This window comes from Triticum dicoccoides, chromosome 7A (assembly GCF_002162155.2).
Source record: "Triticum dicoccoides isolate Atlit2015 ecotype Zavitan chromosome 7A, WEW_v2.0, whole genome shotgun sequence".
NCBI classification, from domain to species: domain Eukaryota; kingdom Viridiplantae; phylum Streptophyta; class Magnoliopsida; order Poales; family Poaceae; genus Triticum; species Triticum dicoccoides.
The window spans coordinates 194,073,861-194,098,008 of NC_041392.1; the positions used below are offsets into that span (position 1 = coordinate 194,073,861).

At 48.0% G+C, this 24,148-nt stretch overlaps 1 protein-coding gene, 1 long non-coding RNA gene and 2 pseudogenes across 2 annotated transcripts; 3 read left to right on the forward strand and 1 right to left on the reverse strand.

Annotated features, from left to right (window-relative positions):
- Nucleotides 1-624: 624 nt before the first annotated feature.
- Nucleotides 625-5,784, forward strand: LOC119331328 (annotated as a pseudogene).
- Nucleotides 5,785-8,500: 2,716 nt separating this feature from the next.
- Nucleotides 8,501-23,632, reverse strand: LOC119331329. Its single transcript, XM_037604499.1, has 2 exons — nt 23,285-23,632; nt 8,501-8,761 (listed from the first exon to the last, which is right to left on the reverse strand). The coding sequence occupies exons 1-2, from the start codon at nt 23,442-23,444 to the stop codon at nt 8,529-8,531; spliced, it is 393 nt and encodes a 130-aa protein (XP_037460396.1). The 5' UTR covers nt 23,445-23,632; the 3' UTR covers nt 8,501-8,528.
- On the forward strand, nt 8,732-9,820 carry LOC119331330. Its single transcript, XR_005160456.1, has 3 exons — nt 8,732-8,817; nt 8,898-9,264; nt 9,380-9,820. It is a non-coding gene; the product is annotated as an uncharacterized LOC119331330 (long non-coding RNA).
- On the forward strand, nt 11,640-15,735 carry LOC119331327 (annotated as a pseudogene).
- Nucleotides 23,633-24,148: the final 516 nt, after the last annotated feature.

The following is a 24,148-nucleotide window of genomic DNA, read 5'->3' on the forward strand; positions in this document are numbered from 1 at the left end:
TACGGTTTGATTACACGCGACAACTATCAGAAATTAGACATGGCAACTATAGTTAATCAAAACAGATAGAGTTGTCATGCTTTTACAACTACACTTGCCATCTCGAATAATTACATCTGCTAATCAGGATGGCAACTAAATTGTCATCCCGCGAGGTACCTAACGCAGTTGCGCCAGGACGTGTGGGCATTTTTGCTTTGTGCCACGCACGCGAGATGAAGATGAGTAGTACTTGTTGAGTGTGTGGCACGAAGTAGTCGTGCCCACACATATGGACAATTTTAATGTCTATCCACGCACAGTCCGTGTGGCCTGCCTTCTACTCACACCATACATGATATGTGAATACATGTCAAATATACCACGTATATGACAGTTATCGGCGTCCCCACTATCCACCGTTCGGGGACGGTGTGTCCAATTTGATACTCGGCGTTGGGTTTGATGCACACCTATCCCCACTGTCCAGCAAGCCCGGCTCACGGAGCCCCTCTTCTTGCATCACACGTTGCCTGGCTGACTGCCGGGTGTCGCACCACTCGATGAACGTCATCGGAGCCAAAGGCATGACATCGACCTCGATGACGTATTCCACCTCAACTCGATCGGCGACGACACGCACATGACGTCTCTAGGAGTTCTCTCGCTGGTGGCCCAGCTGATCGCGCTGACCGACACCAGCGCAACCGCAGCATGTTTCCCACCGGCGACGCTGCCGCTGGGTCGCCTCGGCGCAGGAGGTGGCCGGCTTGCGACGGAGTGGCTTGGTGGGCGCACGCTGCAGCTTGCGAGGAGCGCGCGGCAGGTGCTCGACGAAATGCCCCGGCAGCTTAGCCCGACAGGTGCTCGACGAAATGCGCCGGCAGCATCGCCCGGCAGGTGTTCGAGGTAATAACGCTCCAGTGTCCTGCAAAATGGCTATTGGGTGACCTTCCTGGCCAGCTCGCGGCGGCCGTGAACGCCTGCCGCTCGGCCCAGCTGCACTGCTGCTGCAGTACCCGAGGCGCCCGCTACTACAGTAAAAGGTACGCATGCGCCCACCTGCTTGCTCTTATCTTCTTGCGTTTCCATTGCACTTGCGCTGTGATGGGTACTTTAGTTATCAATGTGCAAAAGTTCAGAAAAAGATCACTCCCTCTCCTCTGTGTGAAACTAGTGGGAAATGGGATCGCATTATCTTAGGCGGTTGGCGTTAGGACCGAGGGACAGGCACGAAGACTTGGGCATTGGCAAGTCTTCGGTGAGAGGATGCTATCTGGTGGCAGCTTGTTGTCTTGTCGTCCTGGCTGGACTTAAAAACATGCCGATCTCTGTTCATGTGGCAACCTGGTACTTGAATGGCATTATACTGTATTAGCTTGCCATGCACGTGGCACTTAAATAAAGTAAATCTAGCACGATTCTCGCTGGATACTACACAAGCACAGGCACAGGTACAGTCACAGAGCACCCCAACAAACCTCTGCGCAGTAGTATTAAGAAAACTAGAAGAGCCAAGTCTCAGGTTCAATGTTCACACACACTTCACACACCTGTTGTAGCCCTGAAATTGAAATAGTGATAGATAAACCTTCAGGCATCACAATCCAAGAATTGCAAAACTTTTCGTATATTCTCGAGGTTCATTTAGTTATAAGATGAGGAAGATAGATAGAAAGGGCAAAAGGAAAGAGCTAGGATAGGAGTTTAAAGGGAACAAATGACTGATCCTCTTGCAAAGCAACATACTAGCACTATATTCAGATGGAAATACATGAGATGTCTGACAGGCTTTGGAACACTGTCTTGGATGTTTGTGCAAGTTGTACTACAGTATCATGACTTGACAGGAGTACTATACTAATACAAGAAGGGAGTATATCCTATTGCAATTTGGTAGACATGGATTTAGTAAATACTAGTATGCTATAATCTGATTAGGCTGAACCCAGCGCATATTTTGCCCACATAAGTTTGTGCTGCTCCAAATTAGGTAGGAATGTACTATCTCCGTCTTAAAATGTAAGCTGTTTCTTTAGGCTATGTAATCTGATTATCTGAACCAAGCACATATTTTGCCCACGTAAGTTTATGCTGCTCCAAGTTTGGTAGGAGTGTAGTAAATATGCTGCATGAAGCTAGGACTCACCAGGAGGAGTAGACTGCAGAAAAGGACTGCTGCGCTTTTATGGCTACAACGGCGAAGCTTCGGCCATTTGAAACGGTCCACGGTTTTCTCCATGGGATATTATTGGTGGGCTGGGACTGCGATGTGGCTTTGAAGTTTACTCAGCAGAGACTAAGACCAGCGACGTTTACTAGTTCATCTCAGTCTTGCAAACCCACATACGCTACAATCTTTAGAGAGGAGCTAGAGATTTTCAAGGAATCTCGGAGCCATGGAGGATTCCGGAGGGCAGAATGGCAATGCCCATGCCCCTGCAGCTGCAGGCAACACCTCCGACGAGCCGCTGCAGCAGCAGCCAACTGGCGCCGACGAGGAGGAGCTCCTGTGGAAGCTGCGGAAGTACCTGGTGCTGATGGCCATCCTCGTGGCGGCCATCACGTTCCAGGCGGGGCTGGCCCCGCCGGGCGGCTTCTGGCAGGACAACGACGAGCACGGCCACGTCGCCAGTGACATCGTGATGAGGTCCAGCTACCCCAGGCGGTACCTTGTCTTCTTCTACTTCAACACCACGGCGTTCGGGGCCTCGTTCACGGTGCTCATACTGCTCCTGCTGAGGGAGCTGACCCACAAGGCGGTCTGGCTCCGCGCGCTCCAGTTCGCCATGATTCTTGGCTTGCTGGGGCTCATGGGGGCCTACGCCGCTGGGAGCTGCAGGGAGGTGAAGACCTCTGTTTACATCTGGGTGTTACTTGTCGGCATATTCGCGTATGTCACACTTCATGTGGTATTCTTCAAGCATCTGGCACCTAAGAAGCTGCAAGTTTTATTATCCGGTATTAGTGAAAGTTGGAAGGAAACTCTGAGGCACATTTTCATGCCATCAAAAACAGACATTGCAACAGATGTGCAAGAGGCGCCAGTCCAGATGGAAGAAGTAGTAGACCTTGAAAGAAGTCGCAGCTCGGTTCTTGATCTTGCAGAAGAAGAGAAGAGAAAAATTGCAGAAGAGGCTGCAAAGGAGAGAGAGGAAAGGGAAAATCTTGAAAGAAATCGCAGCTCCTTACTGGTTCTTGCCACATTGGTAGCAACAGTGACATATGTCGCAGGGCTAACCCCTCCAGGTGGCTTCTGGTCTGATGGTGACAGTAACCACATTGCTGGTGATCCGGTGCTCCGAGACCATTATCCACGTCGATTCAAGGCGTTCTTAATCTGCAATGCCACTGCTTTTGCTGGATCCCTTGTCATCATCATCATGGTCCTCAGTCAAACAGCGATGGATTATGTTGTTAAGTCAAATGCTCTGCGGTTGTGTGTGATAGTTAGTCTCTTTGGGCTTATGGGGGCATATGCTGCTGGAAGTTGCAGGGAGGTACATACATCTATCTATGTCTTTGCCCTTGTTGCTGCAGTCTTGCTCTACCTCATCATTCAGTGTATTGAACTTGCTTTGTCTAAGTTGGCATGTATTGCAAACACCATCACACGTGTGAAAGAGAGAAATAAAGAAATGGTTCAGAAGGTGAGGGATTTCATCAAGGCCTTGTTGGAACCTGACATGCAAGATCAATCAAACAACGGCACCCCAGGCACTGATGTTAAGAATGATTTCCAGAAGTTGCGCACATACCTTCTATTGCTTGGCATCCTTGCCGCCACAGTCACCTTCCAAGCTGGGATGAATCCACCAGGAGGCTTCTGGACAGATAACAGTGATGGGCATATTGCTGGTGATCCAATTTTGGAGGCCATCAGTCCCAAGCGCTACAAGATATTCTTCTATTGCAATGCCACAGCATTTGTAGCCTCTTTGGCCATCATCATCATACTCCAGAGCCAGTTGATTACCATTCATGCCATGAGGCGTCATGTACTGCAAACAGCGATGACACTGGTGCTCTTTGGTCTTATGGGAGCCTACGTTGCTGGAAGCAGCAGGAAGTTCTCAACATCCATTTATGTGTTCATCCTAGTCCTCCTGGTTTTCGCCTATGTTGTACTTCATACTCTATATGTACCTCCCATTATCAAGATATGGTGGGAGAGCATATAGGGGCTTCTTCTAGACCTACTGATACTCCAGAAGACAAAGATTTGCGGAAGAGGCGGAAGTTTCTGATATTGCTCGCAATTCTAGCAGCTTCTATCACATACCAAACTGGTATAAGCCCACCAGGTGGCTTTTGGACTGATAATGAAAACGGCCACCGAGCAGGTTACTCGGTGTTTCGTGATGAGTTCCGAGAACGCTATAGGGTGTTCTTCTACTTCAATGCTACTGCTTTCATGGCATCCCTGGCAGTAATTCTGTTGCTTGTTAGCAAGAGGCTATGCGACAAAGGTCTGAAGTGCTATGCGCTGCGTGCATGCGTACTAGCTGATCTGATCAGCCTCATTGGTGCTTTTGCTACTGGAAGCTGCAGAAAAGTGTCAACATCTTTCTATATCATTCTCGTTGTTCTTGCAGTGTTTGTCTATGTCATAATGCAAGTCCTGCTTCTGAAATTTGCAAAAGAAAAGGTGAATTGCTCGCTGCTGGGGCTGATGTTCAAGTTCAAAGCCAAGCCTTCCGAGCACCAAGATTCATTAACGAATCACACGACAAGCACAAGTGATACTGATAGTAAGAGAACGGAGCACAAATGGCGCAAAGATTTGATGCTGATCGGAACTCTTGCAATCACTGTCACATACCAAGCCGGTCTGCTTCCGCCTGGAGGAGTTTGGCCTGATGACAAGGATGGCCATTTTGCAAGTGACCCAATCCTCCATGATACCAACCTAACACGATACAAGGTATTCTTCTATTGCAACGCCACAGCATTCATGGCCTCAATGGTCATGGTCATCCTCCTACTGAACAACACAATAAGCAAGTACAAGAGATCTCTCTTTGCCATGAAAACAGCAATGATCTTGGACTTGCTTGGTTTACTTGGGGCATATGCCGCGGGCAGCTGCAGGAAGTTGAAGACATCTGCATACATTTTTGCACTCGTCATTGCAGTGATCATCTACATCGTCATTCATGTCTTGTTGTCATTTGACAAAGTGGCGCGGTTAGTGAAGGAGAAGGGGGAAAAGTGGGTGCAATGTCTGAAAAGGTGCTTCAGTTGCAACTGATTCAAGCAATCAACCATCTGACGGGGAACCAGGAAAAAGTCCTCTGCCTGTGTAAGAGTAGTCTCAGTTGTGACATTTGTTCAGTCTATCATGAGATAGACACAACCTCCAAAGTTGTAATTTGTATTTTATTGTTTCTCAAGGCCATCATTTAGTATTATTTGGTGCATTCTTTGAATGTGAGCAAAAGATGATATAAATGACAACTGTGAGATGTGAAGTAGTTCTTCTTTCTTAGTTGATAATTTGTGGAATGACCTTCTGATGTGGAGAGGAGCAAAACAGTCTGCATCGATACACAATCCTTGGAACAATGCTGAATGAAAGAGAGAAATAGGTGTAATGTTCCAAAGTGAGGATGTCATTTTAGCTAAATAGTCTCTTTGAAAATGAAGCAATTCAGTCGTTTACTGCAGGGCGGTGTCACTAGTATTTTATCGGCACAGTAACACTGATACCTTCATTGGATTCTGAGTTGAGTTGCCCTGTTATTGTGTGTAAATGATGTCCAGGTATGAGAATATTTTGGGTATGCATTATTTCTAGGCACTGTACTTTCTCTGATTTTATAAATAAAATTTCAAGGAGGGGAGGGGGGGTTGGAAGATAGGTGTTCAAGGATGGAGAGACATGAGAATAAATCTTCCTTTTTCCTTGCTAGAGAGGAAGGAGTATTTGGCGGGACTACCAGGGAACTCCCTTCCTGGTTTCTCTGAAGAAATTCTGCCAACAGGGCCCATGAGGCCCTTGTCAGTGTCTGATGAATTTCTCTGTAACACGGCGCATCAACAGCTTGGCGAAGTGCCAGGAGATTGCACAAATAACACTGCGTCTCAGCTTGCCAAACTAATCGGCATGGGCCATCTGTGGCCCAAACTCAGTGGAATGATTGGGATGAGGACCTGATTTTGGATGGTGCAGAATGCCAGGTTGGACAGTGCATCTGCTTATATGCTCTAAATGATTTTGCTTCAGTGTGGGCATGTCACCAACATTAGAAGCTAGTGAAAGCTAAATATCTAAGTTAAAAGCAAAATATCCATGAATAACAGCCCAGTATAGGACCAAGAATTCATTCATTCAAGGAAGACTAGGATAACAAGATAACAGAACCTCGCATTCCCAGTTTATCTACCACACCAATGAAAGGAACTAGTTTGCATTCCTCGCGTACTAGTGTACCAGGGTAGAACCCCCTGGTAACACAAGTGCCTACGGATCAGGAAAGTGTGCACAAGGTTCATTGTGCAGTTATAACCTATATTAATGCTTTTATTCCCAAAATTGATAAATGATAAGTAATTCGAATGTTTGGTTGGAAATAGGTGGGCCAATATGTTTGAATCACGTGATCTATGCACCGGATGGCCCTAAAGCAAGTAGAGGAATGGTACAGTGAAGTTGATACATTTGGTTCCGTTTTAGGGGTTAGTTTGGTATACCTCATAATGTATAATCTGAATATCTAATAAATGAACACCCATACTATTAATCTTGTAGTTGGAAAATGAGACTTTTTTTTGGACAATGTGAGACTAAAATATTTTGCCATGTGTGATCTGCAAGCAGATTTTCTGACACACTAAGATTAGACACTGCTATCAACAGTAAGTCCAAGATCAACCAGGCCAACTAAAAAGACAAGAACAAGGGGAAACAGTCTACTTTGTGCAGGATTGAGAAAAAATACTACTGGACAAATTGTGAATGTCAGAATCAGTTTTCTGAAGATGATTTAATCGAAGGGAAAAAAAGAAGCTTATAATCAGGGAGAGGATAATAAAAGAAAGGTAAGTTGGAAAATAAATACTCTTACATAATAGCGTAGAAATACCTCACCGAAGGATTCAGACCTGCTTTACTGTTTATGCTGGTCTACTGCAAAGAGATACTTTAACTGAAACAATTACACAAAGCTTTGATTGCAAAAGAAAAAGTTACACAAAGCTGGGAATCCACTAGGAATAACCGAATTGAAATACTATTAGTTTCTTTGTTTCGTTTTATTTTTTTGACAAAAGCATGATCATTTCTTGGTGGCTAAATCCAAAGCTATTTTTAGTATCCTTTTGACTGTTTCTGGCACTAAATTTGTCATTGGATTTGATGACACCGTTTGTTTTCTTCACACCCTCTTAACTTCCGGAGATAATAACAAGGACCAGAACCTGGGCATATTAAGAGTCTGAAGAATGATAAATGAACGTGGCAACCTTCAGGCTTCAAATTCTTAGCTGAGATCTGCATTGGTTCTATGAGCTCATGGTCATGGAGTCCGAGCCACAGCCTGGTGATGGTCATGAACCTCACAATACCACAAGTCAGCAACAAAAACACCAGTGTGATCCCAAACACCGAGTAGTGCTGATGAAGCAGAGCTTCTATGGAACCTGAGGAAGTACTTGATCCTGCTGGCAACTTTATCAGCCACTATCACCTACCCGGCGGGGGGCACAACCGGGTGGTCTCTGGCCAGATAACCAGCAAGGCTACCTTGCCAGTGATGTTGTCATGTTTCTTAGCCGCACCAAGCGGTGCAAGATGTTCTTCTACTGCAACACAACAGCATTCATTACATCACCCATTGTTTGATCCTGCTCCTGGTCAAGGAGCTGAGACGGAATGCAATTTGGCTTCGTTTGCTGCAGTTTGCGCTGCTGCTTGACCTGCTCGAACTTGTGGGGGGCTATGCTGCCATGAACCGCAGGGAGGTGAGAACATCCGTTTATATCTGGGTATTAGTTGTTGGCATCTTCACATATGTCGGACTTCATGTAGTATTCTTCCGCCATCTAGCTCCTGAATGGCTTGGAGAAATATTCAGGGACATCCAGAGGTTCTGGGAGGATTCTATAGCACACCTTTTCAACAGAAGGCACAACATAAAACATGAGCTAGATGCTCCTATCCAAGATGAAAAGGAGGCACTGGAGAAGAATCACGGTTTCTTTCTGGTTGCAGCTACATTGGCAGCAACAAAGACATATACTGCAGGGCTAAGTCCACCAGGCGGCAGATCTTACTAGGATGATAACAAGGGTAGCCACATTGCTGGTGACCTGGTGCTTTGAGACCAATACCCCCTCGGCTTCAATGTGTTTATGTTCTTCAATAAAACTGCCTTTTCTGGATCCTTTGTCATCATCATCATGCTTCTCAGTAAAACGAGTTCACACTCGAGGGTGGCCCGATCTTCACGTCGTAGGATCGAATCGGGAGGGATAACTAGCTGCAAGCAACCGGGATAACTAGCTTCATAGCCTGGTCGCCTTCCACGAGAATGACTAGAACTTTTGACTCACAACTCTAAATGATGTGAAGTTTTTTTGCATTGGAAAGTAAATTTGATGTAGCTTCTGGTGATGTACCCATATGTCCCCGTCTCTCCTCCAAATGGGTGTGGCACAACGAAACACCAAAGGTAAAAACTGGGAGCATCAGCTTCACTTGAAACTTGTTTTGACAACACTTGTTTCTTCGACTTTGTTTCTTCATGCGCTAAGATATTATTTGCTTCCTTTGATATTGCACCTGAAATAACCAACAACAAGGAGATGAAAGCATAGTTGTGTCATCAAGGTTACAAGGTAAACTTAAGTTAGCGTTCACCATGATTTCTCCTTTGATGTTTGCGTGTGTAACAATGGTTGCCATGTCCCCATCTCAGGAGAGCTTCGGCGCCGATGAGGGTCGACGGGCTCGAGCGGACGCAAGAACGACGAGGGCGAGAGGAAGAAGAAAGGTTCGAGCGGGCGCGAGGTAAAAATGGATCTGGGACCCCTGCCATCCTATTTATAGACAGGGTAAATACCCAAGCGTCACGGTCAAACCCTAGGTGGCACACTAACTTTTTGCTAAGAAGGCACCTCGATTCTCGCGTTGACATGATTTGGCCTAGATTGGGAGTACCAGAAGAGAATGGGCAAAAATAAAAGATAAGTATGAAAGAAGTATTCATAACCGGTGAAAAATGGCCGAGAGGTGGAATAAGAGACGTCTTAGCTCGAAGCATGGGACAAAGCTGACTCTTGTAGGTGATACCCGTATTTTGGTCCTTAATACTTTTAGCTTACTCTTATTTTCAAGGAAAGCTTAGCAGGAATAAATCCAAGCTAACTCGAGGGCTAATGTTGGGGATATTCCCCACAGGTGAGACCCAGCCAAAGGAAACCCGGCGAAGGATTGGAAGTGTAACCTGGCCTGTGTTGAAACCCGCCAAGATCCAGAAGGCCCACACTGGGTAGCATTGTAAGAGATGCCGACTGGTCCATGGGCTTGTAAGGAAAACCCGACCTAGGGTAGCCGGCTTATGACAAATCCCAAGCCAGAAGGAGTTCTCTGAACTTGGAAGACAAAGAAGATCTACAAGATTTAGAATAGGACTCTGATTATGGGTACAACCCGGAATCCACTGTAAGCTAGGGACCCGACCTATTATATAAAGGGGGTTTCTGGGACGTCCAAAGGGACAGACAAGTTAGAATCTCTCGAAAACTAGGTAGCAAGATACTAGCACCCTTATAATTGAGATTATCATCATCAATAGCAATCAAGCACGAGTAGACTTTTACCTCCGCCGTGAGGGGCCGAACCTGGATAAACTCGTGTCTTTCGGTTCCGATCAACCCCGTCCAAACTTACACCTAGCAGCAATGTCCTCACAACTTAGTTCTCCTATGAAGACATTTGCCGTGACAAAACCACGACACATGCTCCACTGTCAGGTCATCAGTGTCAGGTCATCTACTGCTAGGTGATAGAGGCAAGTGGAATGCCTCAACCGACCATTATTTGTATAACAACACACATATTTTTACCAACCAAATGTGGTACCCCAGGCCTATAAGGGGAGGGCCAAGGTCGAAAGAGGGAGAAGCAGGTTAGCACCCGCAACACTACCAGCAACCACCATTGAGCAGAAGACTAGTAGCTAAGAAGAAGAGTAGAGATAGGAGTGTTCGGGCACTCTACCTAGTACCGGGACCAATATTGGTCTCACCCAGACCACCGCCTTTGTAACACCGGAGCACTTGTATTCCTTAGATTATATCAATACCAACACGACGTAGGTTTTTACACTAACATGGCGAACTGGGCCTTACAAAATCCCCTGTGTCCTTACTTTCTCATGTGCCTTTGATAGTGGATTGACTAGGCGTTTAGCCCCTGGTAGAACTCACAAATATCCTTGATCCCTGGTGTCCGGAGAACACACTCCGACACATGTGCCTCCACTCCCTCCGCCATGAGCAAGAACAAGAGTTTGCACATATAGAAGCGCCAAGGAAAAAACGTTTAAGGGAATGTTGGTCCTCATCAACGACCAACTCTACAAGATCAGACTGGTCAAGTTCGAGCGAGTCGCTCGTGCCCTTGCCAACAAAGGTAAGGGCTGGAGCGTGCGGGTCGAAGTCCGCGCCCGACCGTCACCGCCCGTTGGACGCGGTCGATTGTCTGCGCGAGACGGAGCGGTTGCGTCACGATCGATCAGGGCTGCCGCGACTCCTGAGAGGTTTTTCGCCACTAGAAGGACGATGATGATGGATTGGCCGGTGATGGAGGTGTTGATGGCCTCGGAGCCCATCCCGCGAGGTCACTGTCTGGTACCTCGCTTAGTTTAATTTTGGTTCAAATTTCGTTCAGTGCTTGAACTTCGTTAAGTTTTGTCCTTTTGGTTATAAATATATCAAAATTTAATAAATATTAATTTCATCCATTCTTGTGAAAGATTAATTTGAAATGGCGTTTGATGCACCGGGTTGGATAGCCGCGCCAATCCTTTGCACGGACGTGTCCGTGGACGTTTGATGTGTCCGTCTTCGATTTGATGCTTGGAGTTGCCTTTACAGGTGGTCCCCACTGTCCAGCAAGCCCCACGCAGCCCCTCTTCTTGCATCACGCGTTGTCTGGCTGACTGCAGGGTCTCGCATCACTCGATGAACGTCATCGGTGACATCGACCTCAGTGACACAAGACGGCTCCGGGAGTTCTCTCGCTGATGGTCCAGCTGATCGCGCTGCCCGACACCAGCGCAACCACAGCATGTTTCCAACCGGCGACGCTGCCGCCGGGACGCCTCGATGCAGGAGGCGGCCAGCTTGCGACGGAGTGGCTGGGTGCAGCTTGCGAGGAGCGCGCGGCAGGTGCTCGACGAAATGCGCCGGCTGCATAGCCCGGCAGGTGCTCGAGGGTAGCGCGTGCAAGAAAATCCCAATGGACCCGGTGCACGCCTGCCGCCCGGCCCGGCCCGGCCCGCTGCTGCAGTGCCCGAGGCGCCTGCTACTGTAGCAGGTATGCATGTGCACGCTCCTTGCTCTTATCCTCTTGCGTTTCATTGCACTCGCGCTGTATGATGGGGCTGCTTGGGCATGGGTATTTTCTACACTTTTTTCGAGGCAACGAACGTGGGTATTTCAGTTATCAATGTGCAAAAGTTCAGAAAAAGGTCACTCCCTCCTCTGCTTGCCGTGTGAAACTATTGGGAAATGGATTTGCATAGTCTTAAGGGGTTGGTGATAGGACCCAGGGGACAGGCACGCAGACTTGGGCATTGGCAGCCCAGTCTTCGGTCCGAGGATGCATACATCTGGTCGCAGCTTGTTGTCTTGTCGTCCTGGCCGGACTTAGAAACATGCCGACCTCTGTCCCTGTGGCAACCTGGTACTTGAATGGCATTATATATTAGCTTGCACTTAATAAATAAAGTAAATCTAGCACGATTCTCGCTGGATACTCACAGGCATAGGCACAGTCACAGTCACGGAGTATCATACAGTATAATATACTCCAGTATTCAGATGGAAAGGCATGAAGGATGTCGACATGCTTTCTTGAATGTTTGTGCAAGTTGTATCATGGATTGCGAATAATACAAGGTATCCTATTGCTATTCGGTAGGCATGCATGGATGTTGTAAATATGCTGTAATATGAGATTATCTGAACCCAGCACACATTTTGCCCACATAAGTAAGTTTGTGCTGCTCCAAATTATAGGTAGGAGTGTAGTCAATAGCTGCATGAAGCTAGAACTCACTAGGAGTAGACTGCAGAAAAGGACTGCTGCGCTTTTTATGGCCACAACGGCGAAGATTCAGCTATTTGAACGGTCCACGTATTTGTCCATGGGATATTATTGGTGGGCTGGGACTGCGATGTGGCTTTGAAGTTTAGTTCTTTATCTTGTCCACTCCCCCCCACCCCCTGTGCAGTGACACTGTGGAACTCTTAGAGACCAAGACCAGCGCCGGGTAGTTCACCTCAGTCTTGCAAACCCACATACGCTACAATCTTTAGAGAGGAGCTAGAGATTTTCAAGGAATCTCAGAGCCATGGAGGATCCCGGAGAGCAGAATGGCAATGCCCATGCCCCTGTAGCTGCCGGCAACACTCTCGACGAGCCGCAGCAGCTGCAGCAAGACGGTGCCGACGAGGCCGAGCCGCAGCAGCTGCAACAAGAGGGCGCCAACGAGGAGGCCGAGCTCCTATGGAAGCTGAGGAAGTACCTGGTGCTGATGGCCATCCTCGTGGCGGCCATCACGTTCCAGGCGGGGCTGGCCCCGCCGGGCGGCTTCTGGCAGCACAACGACGAGCACGGCCACGTCGCCAGCGACATCGTGATGAAGTCCAGCTACCCCAGGCGGTACCTTGCCTTCTTCTACTACAACACCATGGCGTTCGGGGCCTCGCTCCTGGTGCTCATACTGCTCCTGCTGAGGGAGCTGACCCACAAGGCCGCCTGGCTCCGCGCGCTCCAGTTCGCCATGATTCTTGGCTTACTGGGGCTCATGGGGGCCTTCGCCGCTGGGAGCTGCAGGGAGGTGAGGACCTCTGCTTACATCTGGGTGTTACTCCTTGGCATCTCCGCCTATGTCACACTCCATGAGGTGTTCTTCAAGCACCTGGCACCTGAGCGGCTGCGAAAATTTCTATCCGGTGTTAGTAAACGTTGGAAGGGAACTCCGGGGGACATTTTCACGTCATCAAAACCAGATGAGCAAAAGGCTTCAAATGCAGAGAGGGTAGCCGATGAGGGAGTGACTTCAATCCAGATGGAAGAACCTGAAAGAAATGGCAGCTCCGTGCAGGTTCTTGCAGAAGAAGAGAAGAAGAAAAAGGAGAAAGAGGCTGCAGACAGAGAGGAAGATCTTGAAAGAAATCGCAGCTCCTTGCTGGTTCTTGCCACATTGGTAGCAACAGTGACATATGTGGCAGGGCTAACCCCTCCAGGTGGCTTCTGGTCTGATGACAACAAGAACCACATTCCTGGTGATCCGGTGCTGCGAGACCACTATCCACGCCGATTCAAGGCCTTCTTCTATTGCAATGCCACTGCTTTTGCTGGATCACTTGTCATCATCATCATGGTCCTCAGTCAAACAGCAGTGGATCATGTTGTCAAGTCAAATGCTCTGCGGTTGTGTGTGGTAGTCAGTCTATTTGGGCTTATGGGGGCATATGCTGCTGGAAGTTGCAGGGAGGTACATACATCTATCTATGTCTTTGCACTTGTTGGCACAGTCTTGCTCTACCTCATCATCCAGTGTATTGAACCTGCTCTGTCTAAGTTGGCATGTATTGCAAACACCATCACACGTGTGAAAGAGAGAAATAAAGAAATGGTTCGGAAGCTGAGGGATTTCATCACTGACTTGTTAAAATCTCCCATACCAGTACAAGATCAGTCAGACAACAGCACTCCAGGCACTGATGGTAAGGATTTCCAGAAGTTGCGCACATACCTTCTATTACTTGGCATCCTTGCTGCCACAGTCACATTCCAAGCTGGGCTGAATCCACCAGGAGGCTTTTGGACAGATAACAGTGATGGGCATATTGCTGGTGATCCAATTTTGGAGACCATCAGTCCCAAGCGCTACAAGGCATTCTTCTATTGCAATGCCACAGCATTTGTAGCCTCTTTGGCCATCATCATCCTACTCCAGAGCCAGTTGATTACCATTCATGCCATGAAGCGTTATGTACTGCAAACAGCAATGACACTGGTGCTCTTTGGTCTTATGGGAGCCTACGTCGCTGGAAGCAGCAGGAAGTTCTCAACATCCATTTATGTGTTCGTCCTAGTCCTCCTAGTTTTCGCCTATGTTGTACTTCATATTCTATATGAGAGGGCACTAGGGAATACTGGGAGCACAGCAGGGAGTACTGAGAGCACAGCAGGGAATACCGAGAGCACAGTAGGGAATACTGGGGTTTCCATGCCAGAAACCCCCCCAAATCCTAGTTCTTCTGAACCTACTCTTGAAGAAAAAAAAGATTTAACCTCCCAAAATCCTAGTTCTTCTGAACCTACTCCTGAAGAAAAAAAAGATTTGCAGAAGAGGCGCAAGTTTCTGATGTTGCTCGCAATTCTAGCAGCTTCTATCACATACCAAACTGGTATAAGCCCACCAGGTGGCTTTTGGACTAACGGCCACCGAGCAGGTTATCCAGTGTTTCGTGACGAGTTCCGAAACCGCTATAGGGTGTTCTTCTACTTCAATGCTACTGCTTTCATGGCATCCCTGGCAGTAATTCTGTTGCTTGTTAACAAGAGGCTATGCAACAAAGGTCTGAGGTGCCATGCGCTATGTGCATGCGTATTGGTTGATCTGATCAGCCTCATGGGTGCTTTTGCTACGGGAAGCTGCAGAGAAGTGCCAACATCTGGCTATGTCATTCTTGTTGTTCTTGCAGTGTTTGTCTATGTCATAATTCAAGTCCTGGTTCTGACACCAAAAGATAAGTGGAAAGAGTTGCTGCGGCCTTCTAAGAACCAACATTCATCAATGAATCACACGAGAAGTATACATGATACTGATAGTAAGAGAACAGAGCACAAATGGCGCAAAGATTTGATGCTGATTGGAACTCTTGCAGTCACTGTCACATACCAAGCCGGTCTGCTTCCGCCAGGAGGAGTTTGGCCTGATGACCAGGATGGCCATTTTGCAGGTGACCCTATCCTCCATGATACCAACCTAACACGGTACAAGGTATTCTTCTATTGCAACGCCACAGCATTCATGGCCTCAATGGTCATGGTCATCCTCCTGCTGAACAACACAATAAGCAAGCACAAGAGATCTCTCTTTGCCATGAAAACAGCAATGGTCTTGGACTTGCTTGGTTTACTTGGGGCATATGCCGCAGGCAGCTGCAGGAAGTTGAAGACATCTGCGTACATTTTTGCACTTGTCATTGCCGTGATAATCTACATCGTCATTCATGTCTTGTTGTCATTTGACGAAGTGGCAAGGTTAGTGAAGCAGAAGGGGAAAAGGTGGGTGCGATGTCTGAAAAGGTGTTTCTGTTGCAACTGATTCAAGCAATCAACCATCTGACGGGGAACCAGGAAAAAGTCCTCTGCCTGTGTAAGAGTAGTCTCAGTTGTGACATTTGTTCAGTCTATCATGAGATAGACACAACCTCCAAAGTTGTAATTTGTGTTTTATTGTTGCTCAAGGCCATCATGTAGTATTATTTGATGCATTCTTTGAATGTGAGCAAAAGATGATATAAATGACAATTGTGAGATGTGAAGTAGTTCTTTCTTAGTTAACAATTTGTGGAATTACCTTCTGAAGTGAAAATTGTTTGCCTGCACGAATATGCAGATCATATGGTAACCCAGAAATGCAATATGCCAATATTTATTAGTGGTAGAGAATGCTAACTGACAATATCCAAATTTGCAATGACAAAAGAATAAGCATCTCGTGGAGAGGGGCAAAACAGTCTGCATAGATACTCAATCCTTGGAACAATACTGTAAGAGAGATAATAGGAGTAATGTTCCCAAGTGAGGATGTAATTTTAGCTAAATAATCTCTTTGAAAATGACGAAATTAAGTGGATTACTGCAGCGCAGTGTCACTAGCATTTTATCAGCACTGGAACACTGATACCTCCATTGGACTCTTGAGTTGAGTTCTCCTGTTCTTGTGTGTACATGATGTTCAGGTATGAGGTTATTTTGGGTATGCAATATTTCTACATACTGCACTTTCTCTGCTTTTACAAATAAAATTTCAATGCGGGGAGGGGGGTTTGGAAGATACTTGTTCAAGAATGGAGAGACATGGCAGGAATAAACCTTCCTTTCTTTTTTGCAAGAAAGGAAGGAGTAGATCTTTGGCGGGACTACCAGCACCTCCCTGGTTTCTGTGATGAAATTCCATCAACAGGGCCTGTGAGGAAGAGCCCTTGTCAGTGTCTGATGAATTTCTCTGTAACACAGCGCATCAACTGCTTGGTGAAGTGCCAGGAGATTGCACAAATAACACTGCGTCTCAGCTTGCCAAAACTAATCGGCATGGGCCATCTGTGGCCCAAACTCAGTGGAATGATTGGGATGAGGACCTGATTTTGGGAGGTGCAGAATGCCAGGTTGGACAGGGCATCTGCTTAGGCCCTCCACTATGTAGGCCAAAACAGGTGCCAAATTCACTTTTGATGCATTTGGCATCGATGACGCTCAGCTGGTGCCCTCAAAAAAATTCAGGGCATCGGAGCACTTACTTGCTTCGGTGCCAAATTCACTCACGCAATAAAAAAAAGCACTTTTATGGGAGAGGGAGAGGCTGGTGTAGTTGGGTTTATTGATTTGTTTATATATATGTGGGACTGTGTGCACAGCGGTACCAAACTCTCTAACGTTGTGAGAGCAGTGCCAAAAGTTTTTTATATTTGGCATCGATGCGTACATGGCATACTTTTCAGAAGTATGGCACCGGACACATAGTGGAAGGCCTATGCTCTAAATGATTTTGCTTCAGTGTCGGCCTGCCATCAACATTAGAAGCCAGTGAAAGCTAAATGTCCATGAATAACCAAGTTTATTCATTGTGTTCCCAAGCATTTATTCATTCGAGGAAGACCAGGATGACAGAATAATGGAACCTTTATGTGTTCCCATTACTATCTGCCCCAGCAATGAAAGAAACTAGTTTGCATTCCTCGCGTACTAGTGTACCCCATGGTAACACAACCGACTGAGGTTCAGGAGAGTGTGCACAAGGTTCATTGTGCAGTTATAACCTATATTAATGCATTACTGAAAAAGGCTTTCATCTCGCTTTATATATATAAAGCAAACCATCAGAGCCACAAGATTCAACAGAGCCTAGATTTCCGCAAAGATGTCGGGGAAGTTGTTGTTGCACCAACGTCCACCGACCACCTCCTGGAAGCAACTCCAAAGGAATTGCGCGGATACACAAGTGAAGAAGATGTGATTCGAGTCCTCCGCCGTCCCACACAGGGGGCAAAGCCGATCACCAGGGCCATTCCTCTTGAGGACCTCCATCTCTGAAGTTACCCGGCCTCAAATCCATTACCACGGGAAGATCCTAATCTTCAACGGAAGTCTAATAGCCTAGATATCGACCGGTGGCTCAGGGCCCAGAGTAGTCGCAATGGCCTAGTATAGCGATTTGGCAGAGAATCGGCCCGAAGACTCCAGATGCCAGGAGATGAGATCGCTCGACTGATCCACGTCAGGCGACTGGAGGGTGATGCACTCAAGGATCTCATGCCAGGCGGCATGCTCCAGAGGCCCAACTGGCCGCCGGAACGCGAGGCGCCCTAAGTCAATAAGGGCCACCTCGATGGAGATCCTAGGTTCCACCGCGATGGAGAACAAGTCCAGGAATCATGTGGTGAAGGGGCGATCCCCACCCCACTTGTCGAACCAGAACAAGGTCGATGCATCGGACACCACCGAGATGGAGGTCCCGATGCGGAGAACCGAAAGCAGCTGTATGATGGACTGCAAGAACTGTGAGCCGCCAGACCACTGACAGAAGGCAAGCAGTTGTCCTTAGGGATATTTTCTCCTGATGATGTCTAGCCAAAGGCCGCCCTCCCCATTTGCAATTCGCCACAACCAACAAGTCAGCAGGGCGATGTTCATGCGTTTGGACGACATGATCCCGAGCCCGCCTTGGTCGTTGGGTTTCCAAATATTGTTAGGGAACGTAATATTTCAAAAATTTACCTACGATCACGCAAGATCTATCTAGGAGAAGCATAGCAACGAACGGGGAGAGTGTGTCTACGTACCCTCATAGACCGAAAGCGGAAGCGTTTAGTAACGCGGTTGATGTAGTCGAATGTCTTCACGATCCAACCGATCCAAGCACCGAATGTACGACACCTCCGCGTTCAGCACACGTTCAGCTCGATGACGTCACTCGAACTCTTGATCCAGTTGAGGCTGAGGGAGAGTTCCGTCAGCACGTAGGTGTGGCGACGGTGATGATGAAGTTACCGGCGCAGGGCTTGGCCTAAGCACTACGACAATATGACCGAGGTGTGTAACTATGGAGGGGGCACCGCACACGGCTAATAGATTGTCTGTTGTGCCTTTGGGGTGCCCCCTTGCCCCCGTATATAAAGGAGGGGAGGAGGAGGCCGGCCAACAAGGGGCGCGCCAGGGAGACGGGAGTCCTACTAGGACTTCAGTCCTAGTAGGATTCGGCCCCACCATTTTTTCCTTCTACCGGAGGGGGAAAAAAGGGGAAGGAGAGGAAGTAGGAGAAGGAAAGGGGGGTGGCGCCCCCTTCCCAAGTCCAATTCGGCCTCCTCCCTTGTGAGGGCGCACCAGCCCCTTGTGGGCTGGTTAGCCTCCCTCCTATGGCCCATAAGGCCCATATCTTTTCCCGAGAGGTTCCGGTAACCTCCCGGTACTCCGGAAAAATGCCCGTATCACTCGGAACCATTCCGATGTCCGAATGCAACCTTTCAATATATGAATCTTTACGTCTCGACCATTTCGAGACTCCTAGTTATGTTCGTGATCTCATCCGGGACTCCGAACAAACTTCGGTCATCAAATCACATAACTCATAATACAAATCGTCTTCGAACGTTAAGCATGCAGACCCTACAGGTTCAAGAACTATGTAGACATGACCGAGACACATCTCCGGTCAATAACCAATAGCGAAACCTGGATGCTCATATTGGCTCCTACATATTCTATGAAGATCTTTATCGGTCAAACCGCATAACAACATACGTTGTTCCCTTTGTCATCGGTATGTTACTTGCCCGAGATTCGATCGTCGGTATCATCATACCTAGTTCAATCTCGTTACCGGCAAGTCACTTTACTCGTTCCATAATGCATCATCCCGTGACTAACTCATTAATCACATTGCTTGCAAGGATTATAGTGATGTGCATTACCGAGAGGGCCCAGAGATACCTCCCCGATACACGGAGTGACAAATCCTAATCTCGATCTATGCCAACCCAACAAACACCTTCGGAGACATCTGCTACGTTGCACGGATACTTGGATATGTATCGGATACGCGATACGGGGATACGCCCTATACGCCAATTTTCTGAAAACATGGATACGGGGATACATTTATATATAGGTATTACATATATTAATTATGAAAAAGATTGAAAACAAAATAGAGCTTCTAGGTCAAAACTTGCCTCAATAGGATTATTCCCTTTGTTTTCTTGCACTTGGTCCACTTTCATTAATTGGTAGTGCGATTTTCCTGGGTTTGTTGTTCCAATCAGTGCATTGACTTTCTCTTGCTCACCTTTCAATTGAACAAGAACATTGACAGTCATGTTTTGGCATGAACTCACACCTATGTTAGGTATCTTCAAAAGGTGTGCCTTTACTATTGAGGGGATTTCACGTCAAACGAGGGGTTTCGGATATCCAAAAAGTATCACAGAAGTATCCTAGAAGTATCAAACATTATTTTCTTTTTTTAAAATCAAAAAATCAAGGGATACTTACGAGATACGTATCGGGCCGTATCGAGGCAGTATCCGAGTATCGGGGCAGTATCCGGCTAGATACGCGCGCTTTCTGAAGTATCCGCTCAACGTAGGACATCTGTAGAGCATCTTTATAATCACCCAGTTACGTTGTGACATTTGATAGCACACAAGGTGTTCCTCTGGTATTCGGGAGTTGCATAATCTCATAGTCAAAGGAACATGTATAAGTCATGATGAAAGCAATAGCAATAAAACTAAACAATCATTATGCTAAGCTAACGGATGGGTCTTGTCCATCACATCGTTCTCTAATGATGTGATCCCGTTCATCAAGTGACAACACATGTCTATAGTCAAGAAACATAACCATCTTTGATTAACGAGCTAGTCAAGTAGAAGCATACTAGGGACACTCTGTTTTGTCTATGTATTCACACATGTACTAAGTTTCCAATTAATACAATTCTAGCATGAATAATAAACATTTATCATGATATAAGGAAATATAAATAACAACTTTATTATTGCCTCTAGGGCATATTTCCTTCAAATATCGGGCCAGCAAACCATATGGTATTTTTGCTTATCGCCCTCCCCAGCCCAGAAGAATCTCGCTTCATACTTGGCGATCTCATGATGGAGGGTCTCATGGAGGCCATAGAAGCTCATGATGTACAAGAGCAGGCTAGAAAGTGAGGAGTTGATGAGCACTGTCCGAGTTGCCTTGGACAGCATATGCCCCGCCAAGGTTCGACACGGTGTTGGAGCTTAGTCATAGCCGGTCGTAGGTCCACCATGGAGAGTCGAGAGTCACTAATGGGTATCCCCAGGTAGGACGTAGGGAAGGAACCCAACTGACAATTAAGTTGGTCGACAATGCTCTGACGCTCGGCAGGTGAGTAGCCCATAACCATCACCTCGCTCTTGTCGAAGTTGATCATGAGACCCGACATCTTTTGAAAGCAAAGGAGGAGGAATTTCAAATTTGTGATGTCGGCCGCGGAGCCTTCCACCATGATAATGGTGTCATTGGTGTATTGCAGGAGGGAGACCCCACCCCTCCCACAAGGTGCGGAACCACACCGCGGATGTGACCCACGGTTTTGGCCTTGTCTAGAATGGTAGCGAGAGCATCGACCACCATATTGAACAGAAAGGGGAAGAAGGGGTTGTCTTGTCTAACCCCACATAGGGTGGGGAAGAAGGGGCCGATCTCGTTAATGTTGATCGTGGTCCGCCCGCAGGAGACCATCTGCATGACAGGGTGACCCAACGATCATCGAAGCCCTTACGGAGTAAAACTTCCCGAAGGAAGGGCCAGTGCACCGTGCCATAGGCTTTATATGAAAATCAATCTTCAAGAAGATTGCTTTCTAATGTCTGGCGTGGACCTCATGAAGGACTTCATGGAAGACCAAGACCCCATCTAGGATATATCGGCCTTGGATGAAGGCTGACTGATTTGGATGGGTGATGTGCTCAGCAAGTGAGGTCACCCTATTGGCGTACCCCTTCGCCAGAATGTGGAAGATCACAATGATCACCGTGATCGGGCGAAACTGGCGGATGCCCGAGACCCCTGGCGCCTTGGGGATGAGAGTGATGATCCCGTAGTTAAGTCGGGACAGGTCTATGGAGCCCACGTAGAACTCCTCGAAGAGCGCCATCACTTCATGCTTGATGATGTTCCAGAATGTTTGGAAGAACTTTATAGGTAGGCCATCGGGTCCCGGGGCGGATGCCGGATTCATGCCCTTAATGGCCATCAGAACCTCCGCGTCGGAAAAAGGTGTTGTGAGGGCATCATTCTCGGTTGCCGAGACACGCTGATGCTCGGCCAAAACGTCTGGGGCCAGACCCCCCCCCCCCCTAGGGGAGGAGAAGAGGGCTTTATAAAAGCCATCGACGTGAGTGCGAATCTCCGCCGGACGTTGGAGGAGGTTATCACTGTCCCATAGGAGAGGGATGATGTTACGACTTCTCCGGCCATTGGCAATGGCTTGGAGGTATGCCGTATTAGCATCGCCCTTGAGGACACATCTCTGGGTACCTCGTTGGCTCCAGCATGCCTCCTCATCAGTGTAAATGACCGTAAGCTGGTCCTCAAGGTCATACCGGAACAACCATTTGTCGGAGGACAAGCCCGAGGAGTTTGCCCGGAGGTCTAATGTCTGGATGGATGCGAGAAGAGCTTTCTTACATTTCCCTCAAATTCCGGCTGAGGTTGTCACCCCCAACCCTTCACAGCAGAAAGGGGCCGGTGAGGGGTTACATGGGCCGCAATCCACCAATCGCGGACGGCCTCGACGAACCCTTGTTGGTTAAGCCAGAAGGTCTCGAAGCGGAACCGGGAGGGGTGGTGGAGGTGGCCACTCACTCTCCAAAGATAGGAGAAGCGGAACGTGGTCAAAACCGATTCAGGTGATGGCCCGTAGGGAGGCTAGGAGGCACCAAAGCTCCCACTCCGGAGACAAGAAAACGCGATCGATGACGGACCGCGTCGGGTCAGCTTGGCGGTTGGTCCAGGTGAACCTGGCACCAACCCTATCTAATTCTCGGAGACCGAGATCAGCAATGTAGTCGTTGCAACAACTGCATCCGTGGGTAGTTGACTAAATGATTGCTCTTATCCTCAACCGAGCGAATCAAGTTGAAGTTGACCCGGAAGCCGAAACTTTCCTCGTAAGCTCGTCGAGGAAGGTCTCGGAACACGGTGGTCGGCGGGGCCGTAGATTATGACAATTTCCAATTTGAAGTTGGGGGCCCTCTCGAAGATCTCCATGCTGCCCACCTCGAAGATGACATCCTTTATGCCTAAAAGGATGCCACCCGAATGGCCAGTGGTCCAACTAGAAGGGAGCTAGTGTCAGGAAAATAGGTCGGTGCTTAACCATTCTAGTTCCAGAAGAACAAAATCCAAACACATGGTTTTTTGGATGGCCACGATGTCGATCCTCTCGTCACGCATGTACTCGATGAGATGGCGGCGTCGGCCATCTTGGCCAAAACCGCGAATGTTCCAGAAGAAAGTCTGCATCAAGGAGCCATCGGGGGACTGCTTGACCCCAGGATGAGGGAGACACTTTGCGCGCGCAAGGCAGTAGTGCCGGAGCGGGTTCGGCCACGGATCTCCACCACCTCCGTCGAGGTCAACCCGACTACGAGGTTTATCAGGGGGGTGGATGTCTCTGTGTTGGAGGCGCTAAGAAGGCGAGCCCGAGTCTCAGCTAATGGCCTAGCGGAGCTGACTCGAGAGCAGAAAATGAGCAATTTGATGAACTTGCAGTGATGTCTGGGGTACCTGTCTCGAGGTTCTGGACGGCCTCTTGGATCTCCGCCCGCTCGGGGATGGACGGTGCCGAACTGTCCACCGGTCTCGCCATGTAAGTCGAGCGCTGCGACGAGAGGCGGTCACCGGTGTCGAGGCAGACCTGATCTGCCTGGAGTAGGCCGCAGTCCATGGTGGGTGGGGATGGAAGGCCACCAGAGTGGTCACCTCCACGGCCGCCACCACAGACACAACCGTCGGGGAAGCAGGGGCCACCTCAGGCAGGAAACTAGCGAGGTAGGTAGCCAGGGGAAGCAGAGGTACGGGATGACTCGGGCGAGGCTGCGTGGGCGCGGGGCCTCCTGGACAGGGACCTCAGCAGCAGGGGCCGGTGGCTAGGTGACCTGGGCGTACTGCCCCGGGAGCCGGCTTGAGGATGCCGCGACAATCACGGCAGGGCCGGCGCGCCCAGGAGGCCGAGCGTGCGAGCCTGCAGGGCCGGAGGAGCGGGTCCGAAAATTGATAAATGACAAGTGATTCGAATTTTTGGTTGGAAATAGCTAACTATATATTCGAATCACGCGATCTATGCATCGGATGGCCCTAAAGCAAGTAGAGGAGTGGTATAGTTAAGTTAATACATTTGGTTCCGTTTTAGGGATTAGTTTTGTATACCTCATAGTATAACTGAATATCTGATAAAAGTACACCCATACTATTAATCTTGTAGTTACAAAATGAGACTAAAATATTTTGCCATGTGTGATCTGCAAGCAGATTTCTGACACACTAAGATTAGACACTGCTATCAACAATAAGGCCAAGACCAACCAGGTCAACTAAAAAGACAAGAACAAGGGGAAACGGTCTAGTTTGTGCAGGATTGAGAAAAAACAT

Excerpts from the sequence above, each read along its gene's own strand:
- LOC119331329 (XM_037604499.1), bottom strand. The coding sequence starts at position 23,444 with ATGGACTGCGGCCTACTCCAGGCAGATCAGGTCTGCCTCGACACCGGT. Across the intron at positions 8,762-23,284 it reads CGTCCAGAACCTCGAGACAG|GTGCAATATCAAAGGAAGCA; the intron begins GTACCCCAGACA and ends TGGTTATTTCAG.